General features: G+C 40.8%; 1 protein-coding gene across 2 annotated transcripts in view; it reads right to left on the bottom strand.

Moving 5' to 3' along the window:
- Window positions 1-22,425, bottom strand: part of L (Lobe) — a 103,314-nt gene that overhangs the window by 66,528 nt on the left and 14,361 nt on the right. The window contains exon 4 of one of the 2 annotated variants that reach the window (XM_065487609.1): window positions 16,243-16,329. The exons of the other annotated variant lie outside the window; for it this stretch is intronic. Within the exon in view, the coding sequence (XP_065343681.1) occupies window positions 16,243-16,329 (87 nt within the window). The remainder of the gene's footprint in view (window positions 1-16,242; window positions 16,330-22,425) is intronic. 2 annotated transcript variants of the gene reach the window in all.

Raw genomic sequence — 22,425 nt, 5'->3', positions numbered from 1 at the left:
GAGACCAAAACTTTTGTCGGCGGGCGCTGAGAAACTGCGGCGCGTCTGCTTGTGTAATTATTTTTATTGCTTTGCGTCCAGTGCGGAGGCGAATTAAATAAAATTCAATTACAGCAGCATGTTGCTCTGCTCCCATCTGTGAGGTTTACAGCGTCATTTGTGATGACTTATTCGTAATTAGGTATGATACATTTACAACGCACGTAGAAAAACAACGCAACTAACTTGGAGTGTTATTTCTCTTGGCTTGATCTCGAGAGAAGAATGTGGCCGTTCTAAGAAGTTTCAAACATTTAAAACTAACTCAATCAATAAGTTCAAAACAATTATGTTCCTTGGCGAAGAAATAAATAAAAATTACCTCAGATTTGAGGTTCTGGTGGGATGGAAATATGAGAATTAAAATGAAGAACGCTAATTTCGGCTGGAGATTACTAAAGCCCGAAAACCACCCCCTAAAGACAGTGCTGGACTGGGGCCAACATTTTTATACCAGGATTTTAAGAAAGGGGTTCAAAGGAGGCGCACCTTTAGGAAGTATATTGTTTATTTGTTTAAAAATTAGAAGATTTTAGGAATTTTACTCATAAATTTTAATTTAACTAATTGTTAAAAGGGCGCCAAAGCGGGGGGTGCATCGGGCGTTGCCCGCTACGCCTGATAGGCCACTCCGAACCTCTTTTTAAAAACTCTCCTTGTGAAAAAAATCCACTCGAAAAACCAGAGTTTGAATGGTATATATGCATATTTAAAAGAGCTAGCCGCAAGTGAATGAATTCGCCCATGCAGCGGCCGGCTCGTGTGTTTGTAGCGCTTTCTCAAAAATTAGTGGTGCATTAATTAGTTGGAGTGAGCGGGATAATAGAGCGGGAAAATGGCAGCCGTGCAGAGTGTAAAAAAGGCGAAACACCTGTGTGCCATAGAGTGAGTGAGTGCCGCGCGGTGCGCACACACACAGCTTGGTGGTCCATGACTAACCCCCTGCCTCGATTGCAGCCAAAATTGTACCCTACAGAGACTTTGTGTCGCGCCCAACAAAGCTGCTCTCACTTTTTATCCAAACACACAGAGAGCAGCCTCACCTTGGAGCCGTTGCTTCACACTTTGACGAGAACAAATTCGTAGCGAACGCGTGTTTAATCAGATCGCGCGCGGCTTCTCTCTCTCTCTGCTGTGTTATATGACGCTGCGGCTTTTTGCCCCCAAACTCGCACCTAATTTATTTTTTGTCGCCTCCGCCGTTTTAAATATTAAGGTGCTGCGCGTTTTAATAATAGGGTGACTGGGCAATTGTAAAGCAGGGCCCATTACACAACAATCGCACCGCTCTAATCAATTACTGGACCCATAATATTATATACTCTTTTTGTGCCACGGGATCGATTTCGGAGCGGCCTTTTTTATTTCACCGCGCACTCTACAAATAAAGTTCCGCCACACGGCCTAGATTTTTTGTTGAATGAAACGCGTTGAATTTTGTACCAATAATTTCATTCATCATTTTTCAGATCTGATTGTATTTAGGCAAATTAATTAGATTCATTTCTCTTAAAATAAATGTCAAGATTTGATTTGAGGAAAGCACTAAAATAAGAATTAGTAAATAAAAAAAGTTTGAATAAAACTAATGTGTTGTCACTAATTTGCTTCTGTGTTTTGGACTCTTTTGGAAAAAAACAGCGGGGTCCAGATTCGTGCGACGCGCAGATATGGCGTCCGGTGGAGTATGGCGCGAAAAAACGGTCACGTGAAAATGCGCGAAAAATTTTGGTCAATATTGTGACATAATTTGCATTTCTTGTGCTAATTGTGTCTTTTAGATCATAAAAACAAACTCTTGACACTTGTACGGCAATCCAAAGAGAGCTTTTTGTTTCTCGCATTCAGACGCCATCTTGGATCTGCGCAGTGCGAACCAATTTTACCGTAAATCTGGAACCCGCTGGGAAAAATTCCTAATTTTCGGAACAAGTCAAACTGCCTGACAAATTGTCTCATCAAGAAAAAATTAATTCCTATTTATTTTCCAGGACATTGAGAACGGTGTCTCACGTTCTTCCAATCTGGAAAAACTTCTGGATAACTATTACATTTTGAGTGGAACTGTCGTTTTTTTTAATCGAACTTTGCAACGGTTTGATAGCCCATTGCCAGTGGATTTGCTCTTTTTGCAGTTTTGATTGGAAATGTAGTGTTTGTTGGGGCCGGCGGCCACGAGAGAACGAGCTGGCTTGGCGGGTTGGGTGTGATGGTCGCGCGCGCAGTCATAATATCGAGAGTATCGGCGTCCAGGGGGTTCGAATGATGCAACTGCAAGCCAACTACACCGCTGAGAGCCATTGGCTCATTCGCAAAAGGAACAAGGAAAGGTGTACTCTCTGCGTCAAGTACTCACTCGCCGCCTATATAAATGTATGTTGTGCAAAAGCCACCGCGAGCGCGTTTGCTCGTCCGCCGCCGCCGCCGCCGCCGAGCGCCGGCAACTATTGTTACTTCTATGTACTACTGCGACGATGCTGCGCTGCGGCTAGTGGACCTCGCGGAGCGACCAACTCCAACTCTGGGGCTGTAACTGTCCGTAGTCCGTAGCGGCTCACTCGACACGTTTGTCAAACTGCGCCTTAAAGAATGAACAAAAGGGAGGTTCCAGACTCTTTTTTTATGTTCCTTAATGATTTAATTTATGCCTATCTCGGTTTATATAGGTATTGCGAATTTAACTAGTGCAAAGTTCACTTAGGTGACCTGAGATTCAAGTCTTGCAGAGCGTTTAAATAAAATTTTGACATCTGTAGTTTAAAAATGTGAGAAGAGCAAATAATATATTTATATTTGTTTGTAAATAAGTTAATAGTTAAAAATTTTATTAATAAATAAAAATTTATTTTAATGTAATTAATACATTTAATAAACTAAACTAATAAAGATTTTATGATAAGTAAAATAAGTTGTAAAGTATAAAAATTTAGTACTTTTAAATTATTCTGCAATAATTAATTTTCAAGCTTTATTATTTAGAGTCTATCGTTTATATTGCGAAATCCCATTTATTTTTTGTTGTTTCAATTGCAATAGTTTTTTTAATAATTAGTTGCAAAATTCTAATTTTTTTTAACTAATTGAGATCTCAGTATCTCACCTCGTCGTGGAGCAACTTCTAGGATACGACCTCTCCCGATGAGCCCATTCAAACTGGCATAAAATTAGAGATGTCCTAGGGATTTGTCAACGGTCACCACTGGTAATTTTTTTAGTGTAATTTTGGAGATGAGCTCAGGATTTTGGAATTCCGAAAATGATTGCCCCAAGACTTGTGAAAACTTGAGTGAAAATTTCCGCACAAGTCCAAGATAAATCACTTCAAAACTCAAAGTATTGCGATCTTTTACTTTTTTTCGTGTTTTGCGTTTCTTTAAAACTCCAAATCTCGGGTTTTAACAATAACAATTGCAAAAACTGCACACCGTTGGACTTCTATCGACCTCCCCTTAACAGCTGAAGGGTTTAGGAGTGCTTAACCATCCACCCCTAATTGCTATTCAATGCAACCCCCTTAAGAAAGTAAAAACTTATACAAATCTGGATTTTTTTAATCTTTTTAGCATCAATTTATTTAATTTTAAAATAAAATTTGGGGTGATAATCAAGAATGGTTTTTGGATAATTTAAAACAAATTTTTAGCCCTGATTAAACATGCTGTTTAAATTAATATTTAACTACGGTGACTATTTGAGAGATGAACCTCCGACAAGAATATATTTAAAGCTTCAATAATTATCGATTGTATAACATTCACAACCCTAATAATTTAAGTTTAATGATCAAAAAGAATTTCCAATACTATTATTCTGATCATTTACCAGAGATGTTTGTTATTCAATCAATATTCCACCTGATGCGATGATATTAATTTACGGCGCGCACACACACACATACATCTTGAGTGAGCATGCGGTGCTGAAGTGCAGTTGTTGGAGAGGTTGTCTGCTCACACGGAACAACAAGAGGAGTGCGAGACGCGAAGATCAAATTTCATAATAACCGCACAACCACAAAACGCGTGGCATGAATTTTTCTCCTCGGCCGACTGATTTCACTTTCGAGAGCAGACAAGAAAGAAAGACAGAGAAAAAGGGATGCATTGCCGTTGAATTATTTGGAGACGCTCGGCGATGAGAGAAAGAGAGGCGATATCAAATTATAGGATAATTTTGATTATTGCGCAGACAGGGGAGCTTCGGAGAAAAAGGGGGAACTTTTTGTCTCTGGTGGAAAAGGGATTCCGCTCCCACACTGCCACCGTCGCGCACAAATAGGGAAATAATGTGTGTTTTTATGCCTGTGCCGTGCGCATACAAGCATGGAGTGATGATAATATTTTCTTTTACATGTCCATCACGCCGCGACCGAGACAATACTGCCTACTTTTCAACCTGGGGACACACATGACTATTGTTTGTTTCATGTAATCGCAGCGGCAGCGGTTTGCACTGATGCGGATGCGATACAATGCCTTCCAATATTTCTTGCGATAAATAAAATGCGCGCCCGGCACAATGCCTGCTCTCCTACAAAGACTGCTATTATTAAATAATAACTCCCTGTCGAGGAAAGGGGTTTGCGTTGCGCGCGCGCGTTTATTTTTATTTCCCTGCTTTTTATCGAGGATAAAAAGCGGCGAGCAGCCACCAAGCGGATCGAGAAAATGAAATTAAATTCTCGAAGTACACACAGACAACTTGACATGTTCAAGGTAAGAAGGGGAGAAGAGTGACACTCAACGCATGAAAAAACTCTTTATCAATGCGCACTGATAGATTTTACCCAGTTGAGTGAAAATGGAAGCCATCAATAAAAAATACAAATTGGCAGCAATTTTGTTCCGTTAAATTAGCGTCTTTTCCCCAGTAACGTTCGAAAATGGGTTGAATTTTTATTTTTGCATCAATTTTTGAGCGATTTTTGCAACACGCAAATTTGTTTCATTGTGAGAAATTACTGGGAAAAGCAGAGAAAATTTAGGAAATATTTGTTAGAAATCAATCGTCCAGAGTCGAGTCATTGATGGAAAGTTTTGTAATTGACAACTCTTTATTGCTTTTGTAAGTCTAATATTGACGTGTCTACATCAAGAGAAATCAAATTTATTAAATATTGTCACCCTTTAAAGTGGAATGATACAGGGCAACAATTGAAAATTGTTTTAATTGTTGGATGCCATAAACAATTGATTGATAAATAATTTGCAATAATAAAAAAGGACCTTCCTGCAGTAAAAATTCAAATTTTGCCAATTTTCTCCGAAATTGACAGTGCTTGAACATATTTTCTTGGCATATTCCGATTCCTCTCGACGAGATCTGTCTAACGGTGTAATGCCACTTATTGGGGAAACTCTTGCTTTTGAAATTAAATCGGATTTCAAGTAAGGAGACAGCCATTACCATTTGAAAAGCACGCTAACTTTCCAGCCAATTTTCTCAAAAAATTACACTGCTTCTTAGGTCAATTTAGGCTTTAACTGAATCCTAAGGGACGAGTTTATGCATTGGCAACAAGCATTTTCCAGGCTTTTGCAGTATCATTCCTATTTAACTGATTTGGCTATATCTATAGGAAGTCACGAGGAGTCAAATCATGTGCATTTCCAGTAAATCTGATGGTTAGAAGCAATCGGCATTGGTAGAAAACATTTTCTTTTGGAAATCGACATTTTAAAAAATATCGTGAAAGCTAAACCTCGGATTCAAAGAGTCGCATTTACAAAACTGCATACCGCTCTACTTCCTCTCAGGTCCCATGATTCAGGCTGATATACACAAAATTCCGTTGCGCAAAGAGGTGCAAAAAATTACGTTTTTTAGGGAGGAAGAGGTGAAAATAATTTACATTGCGTATAATCACCGACAAGAATATACGGATCCGAACTAAAAATAAGTCGTTGTTGCACCCTACCAGAGCTAAGGTGCGTAGCGCTTCGGTGGTTGAATCTCATTTTTACGCACAAAGAATTAGCAAGCCAATTCTCCCCAATGACACCTGTAGTGGCGGTACTTTTGTATCTTAATTCACAAAGGAATGTCCGGAATGTCATTTCACTATTCATTATTTACACTACTTGCACTCTGGGAATTTCACAGATTGGCTTGCATTGTAATGGCATTATTGTCAGGAGTTTCAAAATATAGAGATATTTGAGTAGTTCAGGGATCTAATACTTGCTACCCAACGTCAGATAAGGCAAAGAGGTGGTCGAAAGGCTTGAATAGCTCACTTGCTGGTTTTAAGGAAAAATCTCTTGCATTTCAATAAAAGAGCTCGGGTGCGGGGAGGTGGAATGATAACTCAATCTCCTCTGCGGCCACTCGGGCTCCATGTTATTTGCTCAACAGTGTTATTGGGACATAGTGAGCTCATAGCCCACGGGATGTGCTAAGATTAAAAATAAATAAATAACGCCATTCATATAAATTCAGTGGAGAGATGGAAGAGATAAAGAATTTGTTGCTATAAATAAAGTATTTGATGCTATTGATAAAGTATTTAAGGATATAGATAAAGGGTTTGTTTAAAAAAAAATAATGAAAAAATATATATTCGTTTAGATATATAAATTTACGTGCATTCGCTATTTTCCTTAACGCAATCTACAACAACTATAGTTTTTACAGTGTTGAAAGGGGGTTGAAGGGGTGACACCCTTATAGACTGCTTTGGCTATCTAAGGGAGATTGAGACGAGTCTAGCGGTGTGCAGTTTTTGAAAATCTGGCCATTGGAAGCAGAGATTTGGGCGTGTAAACATTTTCCAAACACTTGAAAAAGCACCCATTTTGTGTTTTTTTTTTTATTTTGGCTCATCTAACTCAATTTTTTAGCCCTCCGGCTAACAATACGTCAAATTTCAGGAGGCCTATTGTATATTAGCTCATGACCGAATTAATATGGACCAATTTATGCACGATTTGCCAATAAGGAAATGATATTCGAAGCAGCTAACAATTAATCTAATATTTTTTTGGTTCTTTATTTTTCATTCTACGCTCTTCATTAATTAAAAAGACCTGGTTTTAAAATTTATTTCAATATAGTCCTATTAACAAAAGTAGTGGAATAAAAAAGCGTTCACTCTAGCCCGAAACATGAAATAATTCGATTTTGAAGCACCCTTGCTCTCATTGCAAAAGCAGCGGCGAGTCCACCGCAGGGGTGCAAACCACCCCTTCTCATCTGCACCATACCGCTGCACATACACACACTATCTATCGCATATGCATAGTCATAAAATAATTTTATAGCATGCAGCCGGCAACTAATTAAAAATCTATCCAGCGCTCACCCACGGTTTATGCGTCGTCATAAATTGCGTCGGATATTCGGGTGTGCGAAACACACACACACACACGCCACATATGCATGTATGTATATATAGCGGCAGCGTTGGAGTACATAGGTATTTGCGCCGGAGGGCGTGCGGTGGCTTTTTAATCCCGAGGCGGGGGATTAATTAACCCCAAAGGTGCTGGAAACAGCACATCCACTCTCATCCGCCGCGCGTCCATGCATTAGATATCTCTAAAAACGCGACGACCGAGCGGAGATAATTCCGAACGGCGCCACCTTCGGCTGCGAATATAAGAGAAGGGGGTGGCGCTTGTTTGGCCTCCCCAGGGGGTGATTGTCGGACCGGAATATTACCTCTAATTCAATGTATTATGTGCACTAGTTTCTGCTGCTGCTGCTGCGGCAGGCGAGTCTATAGGGCTCCCTAGTCAACCATCAGCAACAACTCTGAGCGGCTAATCTCGCGAGGGTAATGACACACAATACCCTGACTGACTGACTATCTTTCTCTCTATTTTTTAACGAGTTCGTTCGTTGGAAGACGTAGCTGTTTTCGGCTAACTGGAAAAGTCATCGCTGCTTTATTTATGGGATTGGTCTAATGTTGAGATTGATATGCCTCGCGCGTCTGTCTCAAGGAGATGCCGGCATTACGTGCCGTGCTGCTGGACGGACAAAGCGACTGCGATGACTGATGCCGCGGCCTACCGGGAAACCGGCGGACGGCCGGCAGGCCGGACGGACGGACGGCAAAACAGGAATCCTGTTAGCCGCCGCGCTGCAAACTGGATTTTTGACTGACTGCACCGAGCGGCGGGGCGGATTGGAAGATGCACTAACTTGAAAATAATACACGTACACTACACACGCGAAACGACCTGCACTAACGCGAGACACGACCTTTGAAGCGCTCTCGCGGGTACCAATGAGCAGCAGGCTGCGTTAGCTAAAAAGAGCATTTGATCATCTCACAGCCTCAAGAGAAGACTTTCTTTGCGGCTATTCAGGTTATTGACGACCAAGTTTCTTGTTTGGAATAAATAATCTTGATGCTTGTTTGATTGTTACATCGAAAATGGGGTTCTGTGCCGTGGTTCGGTTCACATTGGGAAAAAAACACACACGCACGCGAAAGACTGACCAACTTCATCAGCTTCCCCGGTTTGTTTTGAAAATTAAATATTAGTTTACACGTCTCTCGCACTGGATTTTGTCTCTCTAGGCGTTGAAACCAATTGATTGCAATTTCGAAAGAGGTGAAACGATCCAAAACCCTAAATTCACACTCCTTAGGGCTTCAAAAAGTATGTCTTTCCCCTATTTAATTAAAAAACATGCTAACCCAATGATTGCAGAGACCATCTGAAGGTTGAAAAATTTATTAGTTTTCTTGTGTCAATAAAAAAGACGAACATTGCTTTTAAATAATTAGTATTAAGTATAACATTGATTAGTTTGACCTAACTTCGAGTAAATGAATCGTAAAATGAACAACATTCCGTGATATTAATTATTTTAACGCTTTCCTTGGAAAAATTATGATCAATCGAGCGCGAGAAGCAACTCACACCCTGCCGTGAGAAAAAGTCGGCGGTTTCACGCATATTTCGCTATTAGACGAGCTGTGAAAATCCTTGATGCAAATGAGAGAATCATACGCGCGTAATTAATAACAATAAACATCAATTACAACACATTAAGTAAGTTGTATCTGCGGGATTAAATTATGCGTGTGCGAGAGAGCGAGAGAGCGAGCGGCTGAATCTGAATATAAGTTCCTTGCCTCGGTCAACGAAAGAAAGGGAAGCAGGCAGGAGAAATAAATTGCGCAGCGCTCCACCTTAAAATCAGCTCTAAATGCGCTAATAAATGAGTCTGCCTACGGAACGGCTGAGCGAGCGAGCGTGTGTGTAAGCAGTTGAAAAGTAAAAAGTTTCGCTGCTGCTGCTGTTGCTGTTGCACTCAGCTGCGCATTTTCAATGATAATTAAAGCTCTCGCAGAGAGAAGTTTCAGCGAAATGATTAAGCCGTGTTTTTCACCGAGAGAGTGTGTGCCTGGTAAATAATGCAAATAAAAGTGCAAAGTCTGTGTCTGTGCTCTGTGCTCTGCTCTCCGGCCGGGAACAGAAGAAAGGAATGAGAGGCGAGAATTCCCACTGCAATTAGACTCCGTTGATTAGCTTTAGACCGGGCCTATTACCTGCCGGCTACTCATCCTTGTTAACAGGTGAGCTGTGTAAAGATCTAATCAGCATCTCTCTACGCTCTATCGTCGCGCACCGACAACTACACGCCAACTAGGTGTACCCGTCGTTAATTGAGCCCCGGAATAATGCACCGTAGTGCGTTGATCGCCCTTTGCAAGCGGCGCCGCAGCAAACAATTTTGATTTTATGACGTGATGCATAAGTAAACATTTTGTCCCATCGCCGAATATACTGCTCTCGAAGCAATATAATTCTTAAAATTTGCTCTGAACGATTCTACTGAATTGCAAAACCTTCGTTATTTCCGTTATTCACATGCCTCTTGATTGCATTTCCTGCACCGGCAGTTTATAGAAAAGATTTATGCTTTTCTTCTCGTCAAATCGAGTCTTAACGAAATGGTAGGATTTTTCGGATTTTTAATTGTACTGATTGCGACGAAGTGTCGATTTTCACAAATTAATTCCTACCTTAAACAATAAATAATAAAACACTGCCAGGTTTTTTAAAAGCACAAAAACAGTAAAAACAGGAGCGTGGAATTTTAGCCCTGCCCCGAATTCCAGAGAATATTTAAAAAGGTAAAGGTAAAAATTATTTTTCAAAATTTAGAAATCAATTTTTAATCAGGATTCAAATGTTTCTACCAAAGCTAATTATTTTGTTTAATTAAATCGGAGTTATCTCATTCACCTTCTCATGGATTAAATAATTTAAACTGTGGTTATTTTAAATTTGGAATTTCTGGAATTTGAATAAAGCTTTGGACATTTCAACGATTTAAATTATATTTGTTAAAAAATAAAAGCTCGAAGGAGAAATCATACTTAAGATTATAGGTTAAAAAATTATATTTAAATAAAATTTTTAGAAAAAAAGGTTATCAAATCCACGAGTTGAACATGTAAGATCCTAATCTGCATATATATTGGAAGAGGAAAGGGGATACTTTTGGTGCGGTGCGGTGCAGTGCGGTGCGCATCCCCCGTTGGGTTAATAGTGGCTCATTTGGGTGGAGATATTTGATCAGCCGGCAGTCCCAAGTGGGCTCTATAAACACTGGGCCTGCCATCTAACTCGCAACGCCAGAACTCGGCTAATTCATCTCGCCGCGAATAAAAGCGGCGGCGCTCGCTGGCTCGCGTCGCCTGCTCGTTTTGCCGATTTGATGAATAGCGCCCGTAATTAGACTAATAAAAACAGGCCAACTTTAAACAGCCCGGGGACGAAAGTTTCAGTCGCACGCGCCGAAATATGTATTCCGGCGTCGCCTTTCTCTGAATAAATGCGGAGGTGGATCGTAATTTTTTGCCCTGCACTTAACGAGAATACTTCTTATACGTCCGCCTCTTTTAAACTAATTCAATAAATTTGCAAGCACGAACCAAAGTTTTCGGGCCATGACTGCCAGCTTCCAGAAATTTTCCCTGCTGCATCAGGATTGCATTTTGGTTAAAATAAAGAACATTCTCTTGCGAGTGAGACATTTTAAGGCAAAAAGGTGCACGGTAAGGATGACAAAATAGGCAAGAGGTCAAGCAGAATAGAAAAAATATCCACCCCAATCAGTATCTGCAAATAGTTCAACCCTTAAATGTACTAAACGTGATTTAAAACAATATGTTTGTTTTTTTCAGTTCTTAAAAGGAAGATTTCTTGAAAAAGAAAGTAAACGACGCCACACTAAATTTTCCAACAAGTTTACGCGTCACTTGGAATTATTTCCAGTTTTCAGATTGTTTTAAAAAATTGCCGAAAATCTCCTGTGATGACTTGTAGCTTCAACCGATGGCCCTAAATTTAAAACTAATTCGATCGGGCTTTACAAAATGAATGCAATGCACATCTTTTTTTATTTGGACAGCGAGAAGAGGAAATTTTGCGTTTAAAAAATTAAAGCAATGTCCAAAATTCTCCACAAATTAGAAAACTTTTAAGCTGTTTTCCTAGATTCTCACAGATGTTTTGGATTTTAATTCTAAAAAGGGGCCTTTCTTTTCTTTTGAAAAGCACACACACAAAATTTGAATTTAAGAAACATTAACAGATTTATTTAAAATGGACCAAATTCTGATGTTTCATCTGTGAGGAACTGAAGTTGGATCAAATTGTAAATATTGAATTAATTGTTGCTTTGAATTAATAAGTAATTACACACACGCGCGTGTGTGTCGAGGTTTTCCATTTCCGTGCATCGGTTAAGGTTAACTTGAAGAAATGAGAGAGTATAAACGCGTTACAAGAGCCCTTTTATTTCATTGCAGATGAAAACAATTAGCAGACTGGCGGCACAGCGAAAGAGCAAAGCCACTTTTGCGAAATAAAGCAAGGGTGGAGCGGAGCGGAGAGAGACGCGCTTGGCAATACAACCAAAACATCTCCATTAAGGCTAATTAGAGGAAGACTGGTGTGCCGTGTTGCGCCGCCGTCGTCTCCGCGAAACAAGAAGTTCACGACGCTACTTTCTTATTAAGAACATGACAAGAAGTTGAACTCGCGCGCGCTCGCGTGTCACAACAGCGTAATAAATCTAGCAAACACTTGTTAGTAATGCGACACATAATGTTGTCCCTCTCGCCTCGCCCCCGGGCCGTCACTCAAAACGCTCGCACCCACCGTGCCATCTGTCTCTCTGCCGCCACGCAAACTATTGTTTCACGCCCCGATCTAATCCCTTAATTACCTGTCGTGTTCGCCTGATAACGCGCGCGCGGGAGTGAGTGAGGGAGAGAACGCGTTGTAATTTCCATCTTATTCAGCGAGACGGCGAAGAAGGGCCGATTCCGGACGCGAATTGCTTACTTATTGTTAGTGCTCGCTGCTCTGGCACTCGCGAGAGTGGAATTCACAGATGACGAGCGTGGTCTGCTATGCAACCTGCTTGACACTCGAGAGCAGCTGGCTGCATACTCTATTTAATTCAGGCATGCCTTGTGCTGAACGCGAGTTATCTGTAGAGCTATGTTAATTTTAGATGGTTGAATATTTTTTTCTGAGCTTCTAATCGTTGCGAGACTGTCAAATGAACACCAATGATCCAAATTTAAGCCATTAAAACCATACTTAAAATCGTCTAAAGCTGCCAACGCAATCTAAAAGCGTCTAAAATTTGGCTAAAAATCTCTTCGGCTCGTATTTTTACTCGTTATAATTTTTTTGTCAGTCTAAACGAATGTATTACAGTCATGCCAAAGTAGGTTAGACCTGTAAAAAATCATTCAGAACTGTCCTTAAATTGGTTCTAAAATTGTTTATAAAGTTTTCTTTTCCATTTTCCAGCTAAGAATATATTTTAACATTATCAAATCTTTGCAACGTGGAAAAATTTATGTCTCGTTCATTTTGGTGTTTAATGTAAGGAGTTTAAATACAGCCCAATAAAGGTTAAGGCATGATTAAGCAAGGGTTCCAATCATTTAAAACTGAATGAAAATCATTGTTCAATTTCGCTATTAATTCACCAGTTGCATAAACCCTTAGTTTTCGAAGCCGCCAACAGATGGCGCCACCGTACACTTTCGTAATTAATTAAATTTAAGGCTTTTCCGCTGTGATTTTAGACTCAATCCTGCCACTGTCCATTTTTCACTTATTATGCTTTCTTTTGACTTGCTGAAAACCAAAATTGGTTCAGCCAATCGCCGTAGAATCGTGAAAAACTATTTTTTGAAATAATAAATCATTTTCGATGATTCTACGGCGATTGGCTGAACCGATTTTGGTTTTCAGCACGTCAAAAGAATTCATATTAAGTGAAGAATGCACAGTAGCTAAATTAAGTCTGAAATCAGAGCAGAAGTGCCTTAAAATTTAAGTTTTAAGAAAGTATACGGATGCGTCATCTGTTGACGGCTTCGAACGCTAAGGGTTTTTACAACTGGCCAATTAATTACTTAGTGTAGACGGAAAAATACGTTTCAAAAATATTTTCCTTTATTTTTTGCTCGTGCATTTGGTTTTTTCTGTAAAAATTTAATTTAAATGTGTTAATTGGGCAAAAACGATGGCTTGAAAAACCGACTAGGCTCAGGAGGCTGAAAATGTCATCTCTGCGGATGATGGCGCGAGTCGAGGGTGCAGCCGCGGTGTGTTGCGGCGTGGCGAGAAACGCAGCAACTATATATATACATAATACACAATACACGGGCGGGTGGGCGGGCGGGCTCGAAAGTTTGGTCCATCAGCGTTTACAAGGAGCGGGAGACGACGTTGAGCCGAGCGAGAGAGCTGCTTGCGTTATGATAAATTCATAAAGACAAGCTCGAGCTGATTACACTGATGCACCCCGTACTCGCTCTCTCGCTCTGTATCAAAAGCAACGCAGCCTCTTCGCGGTTCTTAATACTTGAGCTAATAATAATACATAATGGAGAGCCGAGAGCGAGTGAGCTAGCGCCAGTGCAGGCTTATAAATTGTAGTTTGAGCGCGAGCGTCTTCGCCTCTATGAATTATAAATCGCGGCGGCGTCTTGAGCAGCGAAAAAAATGCATCCGAGCAGCCGACAATCCATCTCGTCAGCGGCGGCAAGGGTTGCGTTGACCGCTTTTAAGCTGCCGCGCGCACTCAACTTTTTGTTCGGCAAACCTCGGGGAACGACCCAACAAATCTTGAGCGCTTTCTTCCCACCGACTTTGAGAGCTGGCATTAATTAATCAGCCGCGGAACGATATCCTGCAAGATCGGTGTTAATACTTCAGGCAGGAGAAATCACGCCCTACACAAGATTCTAATTTATTTGCTTGATGTGATCGATAGAAAAAAAAATCAAAATGTTTGTCTGGTCGTTTTATTTTATGTTCCTTTTTTAAATAAAGGACGTTGACGTAAACAACGACGGAAACAGAAATTTTCTTTTAAAAACAAGGTGACCACCGCAGGCATAAATAAATAAATTAAAATTTTGACGATGTTTTCTTTTAAAGCGTCCAAATTTAGTCAAAAGCAACAAATAGCAAAAATTCGCATTCCCGTTCGTATAGTTGTAAGTTTTAATAGGAGTTTTTTTATTTTGGTTAACTCTTTAAATGAGGCACTTCATGGAGGATCAAATTTTAATAGTTTTTTTTTCTAATTACGCTAATTACCTTTAAATTTTAGGAAGGAAATGATCAGGAAATATCAATTACGAGTAATTGAAATCTTAAAAAAATGTTAAGTTAACAATGAACTAGATTAAAGTGGAATGATACAGGGCAACAATTGAAAATTATTTGATTTGTTGGATGCCATAAACAATTGATTGATAAATTTTCAATATTAAAAAAGGACATTGCTACAGTGAAAATTCAAATTTTGCCAATTTTCTCCTAAATTTACAGTGCTTGAACATATTTTCTTGGCATATTCCGATTCCTCTCGTTGAGATCTGTCCAAAGGTGCGTGCCGCTTATTGGGGAAACTCTTGCTTTTGAAATTAAATTGGATTTCAGGTAAGGAGAAAGTCCTTACCGTTTGAAAAGCACGCTAACTTTCCAACCAATTTTCTCAAAAAATTTACAGTGCTTCTTTGGTCAATTTAGGCTTTAACTGAATCCTACGGGACGAGTTTATGCATTGGCAACAAGCATTTTCCAGGATTTTGCAGAAGTGATCTTAAAATTAAAACACCTATTTGAAACAAATTTTTGGAAATCAATATGTAAAAAATATCTATCACAATTAATCTAACTCACCAGCAATGAGTGCAATGACGAATAAGAACTGGTGATTTCCTAATTTTAAAGAAAAGACACTCCTTCCCTGATTCGTTCAGATAAACGTTTCTGTTCAAAAGTTTCTATCAACTGTAAATGCCTTTTTTAAATTAAAAACAATACATAGTATCACGTTATTTGAAGCCCCCAAATGTGTATATTATGAAAATTACTTTCATGTATTAATTCCATATTTTACGAGCGTGTAATTAGTATTTATTTACATTGCACCGATTTATTTATTTCTTTTCATTCCATGCAACCAACTCTGAGCGTTTGAAACTTGAAACGAATGAATAAACAAGAAGTCAACGTCGTTCAGTGGGATCTCTTAACATAACACGCACCGCTCGGCGGGCGGCTCCACGAGGACTGCAAGGGTGAAAGACAGAAAAGATTGGCTGCGAAAGAAGCGGACGGGCTGGCCTTTGCACAGGAGAGAGATAGAGTTGACGGGCCGAGTGATTTTCACTTTTAGCGGAGGACACTCGCACAAAACAGTCAGTCAGCAGTCGGGAGTGATAAATTTCAATTACGCTCGTCAGGAGGTCCCCAACGCCTTGGTCGCCTTCCCGCGGGGGTTTGGACTGAATTATTATGGCCATGAGAGACAAGTAAGCAAGCCATGCAGTGAATATTTCATGTTTGACCCTTCTGCTGCTCGTGCTGTCTCTCAAGGAGCGACTGCGTTCGTTCCGCTCGCCCACTGCGTCACAGGAGCAGCCTCTGTCTTAATTATTCTCGGCGAGAAATACCTTTATTCTCTCGTCACCCTCCCCTGACACATCCGACTCTCCATACTAAATTGGATAAAGTGAAAAGCGATGTCCGAGTGTTAATTTTTGGCACCACCCCCTGCCCACCCCCGGCCGGACAGTCAACTTAACAAAGCCCATTTAAAATTAATGCCGGCCGGGCCTAACTTGGCCATTACGCCCGGCACGGCTACTATTTTTAAGCCAATATTCCGGCCAACAGGAAAGGGTGGAAAACTCACCCGAGTCGAGACTGTTGTGGTCCAGGTCGTCAAGAGCGGCGCCACCTGACGTGACGCCTACGCGCCGCCGGTAGAACTCTTCTGCGTCTGAAACAATTTCCAGTCTAAATAATTCAATTTCAAAAGCTCCAAACTGTCAACCTTCACATGGGCAAACACTCCCATGCAAGGGATTTAATTTATTTTTTTCTTTCAAGAAACAAATTTAATGTTTTACACGAAGATAACGCCCGTTTCCTTGCTGTAAGAAAAACGTCGCGCTGCCTGCCTGAAATTATCCTTTATGCATGATAATTATTTCAAGTTTTATTACCCTTCCCGGCCGCACGCGCGCCGCTGTGAGCGAGAAGTCGGCGTGTGTATAAATTTTGCAAGCGATATAGAAAATGTTTCACCTCGAGACATTAATTTTGTGCCAACTTGCTCGAGCTCCCCAGGGACGCCGAGTCAGAACGCGCGCGGAGAAATTTTTGCAGAAAGACGACATCGGGCGAAGAGCGGGCAGGGGGCGGCAGGCGGGGGGCGGGGGACGGGGGACGAGTCTTCTTTCTCTCGGCGGATGCTGCCGGCTGCTAGTCTTGAGGGAGGCAGCCAAGAGCCGGGGCCCAGCTCGTCGTCTTTCACCTCATCCACCTTCCAAGTGCATGAGCTATGACACACTAGCTGCTGGGACCTAACTGCTAATGACTTCAGGGACGCAGTCGCCGCCTCAGGCAGGCACCCATAAATTTTACATTCTCCTCTGCTGGAGAAAACACGCGCCAACTTTGGAATTAGATAGATCCGCACCGGCGTCTAATCCAAATTCTTGCTTCACTCTGATCACATCAAATTTAAGGGTTTTAACATCCGTGGTTAAAGAGGTGATTGAAATTAACTAGAATTTATTAATTAACATCTCTAAACAAATTGATAGGCGTACGTTATCGTTGGTTTTGACATTTAATTGATTGACGTAATGTCATGGGTAGAAAGACAAAATTAGCATGGAGCCTTTACTAGCAGATTTTCTACAAAATATTAATTTTATGGGACAATTCAGGGACTTTTAACACGGAGTGTCTCATTTTCCCGTTGTGATATTTCAATAAAAGTGTGCGATTTAGATTTTTCTCTCCAATTCCGATTGAACTGACACCACATTTGATGCCCTAGATCAAGGTCAAAAGTCACAACTATTAATTTTGATTTCTTATGAAAATAATCTCAGAATTTTTGAATTTTAAAAGTGTGCTTTGAAGTTGTCCAAATGCATGAGTGACCTTGTGTAAAAATTTCGGAGGCGTTATTTTTAGTTTTCAATAAATTCCACTTAAAAGCTAAAGAAATAACGAACTTTTCAACTTTTTCGAAATTTGCAAATACATACTCTTCTGCTACTATTATAATAGCAAATATTTACTGCTAAGCATCCCTGCATGAGGTTTGAAAATATTTAAAATTGCCGAAAACTCACCCTTTATTACTAATACATTTTAAAATAAAATAGTTCGTATCTCAATTAATTGTAAGAGAATAAAAAATCTAGCGTTTGTCTTGTTTTTTAAGAGGGTTGAAATCTAGGGATAGAAGGTAAGCATCCCCTACACCCTTCAGCTAGTCAAGTGAGGTCGATGCGAGTCTAACGATGGGTAGTTTTTGCAATTCTGATGGTTAGAACCCGAGATTTGGAGTTGGCAAATTAAGGAAAACAGGAAAAAGTCGAAAAATTCGTGTTTTTCAAGTTTTGAAGCGGGATTTTACGAAAATGGAAAAGCAAACGACTCTGAAATTTTCACAGAAGTTTGCACATGCAATGGGACAACTTTTAAGCACAACTTTAAAATTACAAAATTTTAATTATCAATCATAATTAACCTGGTCTTGACCTAGGACATGAAATTTGGTGTCAGTTCGATTTGGCTCGGTGAGAGGAATCCAAAGAGCCCCTTATTTTAAAAATTGCACCACTGGGGTCTCAAAGTTTACCAAAATCATCCCGTAAAAATGAAAAATATTTTAATAATGCTATCTACAAGTGATGACTGATTTCTGTTGTAAATATCTTTGAGTATTTGTTTGACCTCCAGGCATTTTTGTCCTTTTAATCGTGCATACGACTCTTTAAAAAAAATTAACATGCATTGCAATATTTATTTTATTTTTGGCTAGTTTGCACAACTGGTCCGCTTTGATTGGACATAGTATCAGCACTATGTACCAGCAGAGTAAAGTTTCAAATAGGTGTGGAAAGGCTTTAAGCCCGCCTCGGAAATTGTGGCATGCGCTGCTTCACTGCCGGTGCTAAAGTATGTATTCGGCGGCATTCCTCAGTGGACACGGCATCACACGTAATAAAAAGTTGAAACAAAAAGTGCAAACCGCAGGGGAGGGCGGCGGCCGGCTGCTTGCTTGCTTGCTTGTGTTTTTCCAAAAACGCCGGCCGCGTGTGTTTCGCACTCACCTACCTACCTTTCCTATTGATGGAATTAGTTAACTCTTGAGGAGAGTGGCCGAGGAAAAGCTGGCGTGATATTTTCATCTAGGTCGCCAGGGGAGCGGGCGAGAGAGAGAGAGAGAGAGAGAGAGAGAGAGAGAGAGAGCGAGAGAGCGAGTGCTTTATTGTGGCGCGCGCGGCTGAATGAAGACGCGCTGAGATGAAAGGGCTCAGCACACGCAGATCGGGCCGTGCTCGCGCGCCCGCGGGAACGGCGGCGCGTTTGATGAATTCCCAAATTAAAGAGTGCTGCGCCCGTTTCAAGATTTGATCCTCCGAGAGTGGTCTCTATGCGGACGCGAAAGCAAAAATTTAATCGGCGAAGTAGAGAAGAGGAGAGAGAGAGAGAGCTTATGCAACCGGCGGCGCAACAATGCACGCCGGCTTGCCTAGTAGCTATTTTTGTGCAATCAAAGTGCGGGAAACGCGTAATTTTAATTTACTTATTAATAGGGCTTTTATTGTTAGACAGTTTGATGGTGTAATTTAGTCGGTTTGAAAAAATTTTAGAGTTAAATGTGCGTATATTGCAATTTGTTGTGGAACAAATAATATTTCTTAGGAAAATTTTAGAGCCTGTGCGTTAAGTCAATAATTAATTATTGGGATTTATTGGCATTTTCATTAAAAAAATTATTGATCGATTAGTAAGATAAAGATGATTTATTAAACCGACTAATCAACCACAATTTTACTAAAAATTAAATCTTTCAATTTTTGCCAATATTGTAAACACTAAATTTCAAGTTTGAACGCTTAGAATCACAAAAACTGCACACCGTTCGACTCGTCTCAACGTTCTCTAGATAGACGGTGGATTTTAGGGGTGATCTAATCAGTCACCAACCCCTATTTGCGTTTTTTCTACTCCAACATAGTAAAAATTGATTTTTAAAAATGATATTTCCCGTTCTGCAATTTAGATGTTTATTTTTAACCTTTTTTCACTGTCTATGAAGAGTATTTTGGGGTAGATTTTCAAATTAAAGAGAGCTGTGACCAGTTTGCTGAAAGTGCAAAAAGCAACGCGATTTTTCTCGCTATTATATAATGTACAGGGTGGAAGGGGATGAGGGAGATCAAACTCAAAACCTCACGGCTATCTAGGGGAGGTCGCGACGAGTCGAACGGTGTGCAGTTTTTGCAATTCTAACCGTCAGAGCCCGAGATTTGGTGGTGACAAAATTGGCAAAAATAATCTTAAGACACTTATAACTAGTTGCGTGATTTCCAATTAAGAGAGTTAATGATTTTTTTTATTTAAATTCAAATTTCTTCAGCAATGCACCCTAAGTGGAATATATAAGGTCTGACTGAACTGAATTTTATTCCTATTTCTTTTTCTATCTTTGTGCGTATGCCCCATCAGATAAAACAACTAATACAAGTTTTGGGGCGAGGAAAGTTTGAGAAGAAGGCCAGGTCATTTTAAGTCAAACCGAAAATACGCCAAAAAAAGAGAGGCCCAACTCATTTGATATTCAAGTCAGCATTACAAAGAAATAAACTTCTTTATTCATTTTTGCGTCCCGTGTTCTCCATTTATAAATAGAGCTCATTACGGGGCGCAGGGAGAATTATATTAGCCATCCAGCGGCAGGCAACATGATTACATGGAGCTGAAAGAGAGAGAGAGAGAGAGCTTGGCGTGTGCTGGAATTAACATCGCACACAGCAGAGTAAGGTAGCGCGCGCGCGAGTGGGGGCGTACCTTTGGGAGCCGAACTAATCAGAACGCCAAGGGAATTCCCAAGGGTGTAAGTGAGGGAGAAAAGAGCGCGAGGAGTTGAGTGGAAAGAGGCGCCCCAGGAACCTCCAGGGAAATATGCAGCCAGCAGTACGTCTCTCTCTCTCTCGCTCTCTCTCGGTCTCTCTCTCTCTCTCTCGCGCGCGCTCTCTCCACAGTCATCTCATTTGCAAACGCCTTCCTCCTCCGGAGCGCCTCCGCTATTTCTTCTCCGTGCATCCCTTTCTTTCGCTCTCTTTTTCTTGCAAATATAAGTTTTTTTCTCGTGTCTGCCACTCTTTAAAATCCAGCCACCCTCGGCTGATGCGTGCAGACTTGCTGGCTAAATGACCAGCGGCCTGTCATTCTGGCGAGAGATCTGGCCAATTTCAGACGTCGAGACGCTGCCTGAAAATAAGTTTCTTTTTCCACAGCTGGCGACGATGGCTCGAGAGCGACTGCATTATGCAGAAGTCTCACCCATGTGCAAATAAAATGGATAGCTGGAGCCATACCAGCCTTGCGTTTTGCTTATTAGGAAAGATTTTTAGGCACGGTTAAATTATTCTTCCGCAGAGCGAACTTTTTCATTCTTGAACCTACTGCAAGCAGTGGTGCAGTGTTTAATTTCTCCTTATAAGCCGTCAAGAAAGGGGCAGAAGGCAGTAAAAATATTAAAGTTTACAGAACTCTCGTTAATTTTTATTGGGTAAGTCACACTAAAACGGCTAACCTTACAGGGAAATTATAAAATTCTAAAATAACTCTCATATTTTCAAGTATACGAATTTTAAAATTTTTGGAGCAATTTTGTAAGTACACTAGCTATTTGTGCTCTTTATTTAATTTAGCGACTCATAAATCTCGAGTTTAATAACTACTTTTCGGAAATTAAAAGTTTTAGAAATATAATTTACCCTAAGGGTCGCAAAAATATCCTTTCGCATTGCTGTTTTATCTTTTTTTTAATTTTTACCAGTATCTTGAAGGAATATTTATCCGTAATTTTATTAATAATTTGTAACTTAATATGCCCATGACCTCGACAAAGTTAAGAGTAGACTGAAATCTCAGAATAGCATTTTTAAATTAAAAACAAGCGGAGGAATTTTGGATTTTTGCTAGAAAAAAATAATTTCCTCTTCTACCGCAAAAAATTGACCCGTATACACCAGTGGTGAAAAAAACTTTAAGCTTTAACCTAGATAATTTAAAAATAAAAAAAGAAATCTGTGTTACACTGCCCTAAAACGGTTTGTTTGAAAAATCTCGATGCGAAAGGACAATCAGGCCGTGGAAACAAGTACACAAATGATATCGAATAAATAGGCATGTGTCGCGGGCGGTCGGGGGGTTGCAGGGGTGGGCCAATCGCACAGGTAGAGAGAGAGAGAGAACAAACCGAGTGGCATGCCAGTGGCGTATTTATGTCTCATCTGACGTCACTGGTGCACGGCATGAATTTAGGTATACTTTTATCCCCTGGGAAGGTGCTATACTGCGAGAGCAAGAGAAATAATGCGGAGGCAGTCTCGCGGGAGCAGAATGGGCTGGTGGTGTGGGTTGGGGAGCGACTGACTCCCAGAGGACCGGCACCATCGCGCAGCCCTCCTCCCTTGCTAATGCTGCCTGCCTGGCTCTCGGGCTGCAGTGTGGCAGAACAGCCCTCTCTCGGCACGCTCTGCTCGCCGCCCGCCAGCCCGCTCACCCGCCCGCCTGCCTGCCACCACCGGCAGCGGCAGCTCCGAATAATATGTCGATTCCTGCACGCAGCCTGCGCCTCCTCCTCCTCAATTATATTGCAAATCGATTCACGTGTTTATCTGCACGCTGAGTGGTTTTGCAGGCAATAAATATATGGTTCATACATTTAATAAACAGCCATTCAATTATGACCCCTGTCCTCGGCCAAGGCGCCACTTCCGTCCGTCGTGTGCCACCTGACGCCTCTCGATTATCGCATGAATCGTTACTTTGGCAC

The sequence above is a fragment of the Cloeon dipterum genome, chromosome 4, assembly GCF_949628265.1.
Source record: "Cloeon dipterum chromosome 4, ieCloDipt1.1, whole genome shotgun sequence".
NCBI lineage: Eukaryota > Metazoa > Arthropoda > Insecta > Ephemeroptera > Baetidae > Cloeon > Cloeon dipterum.
This window is presented reverse-complemented; position numbering and strand designations above follow the sequence as displayed.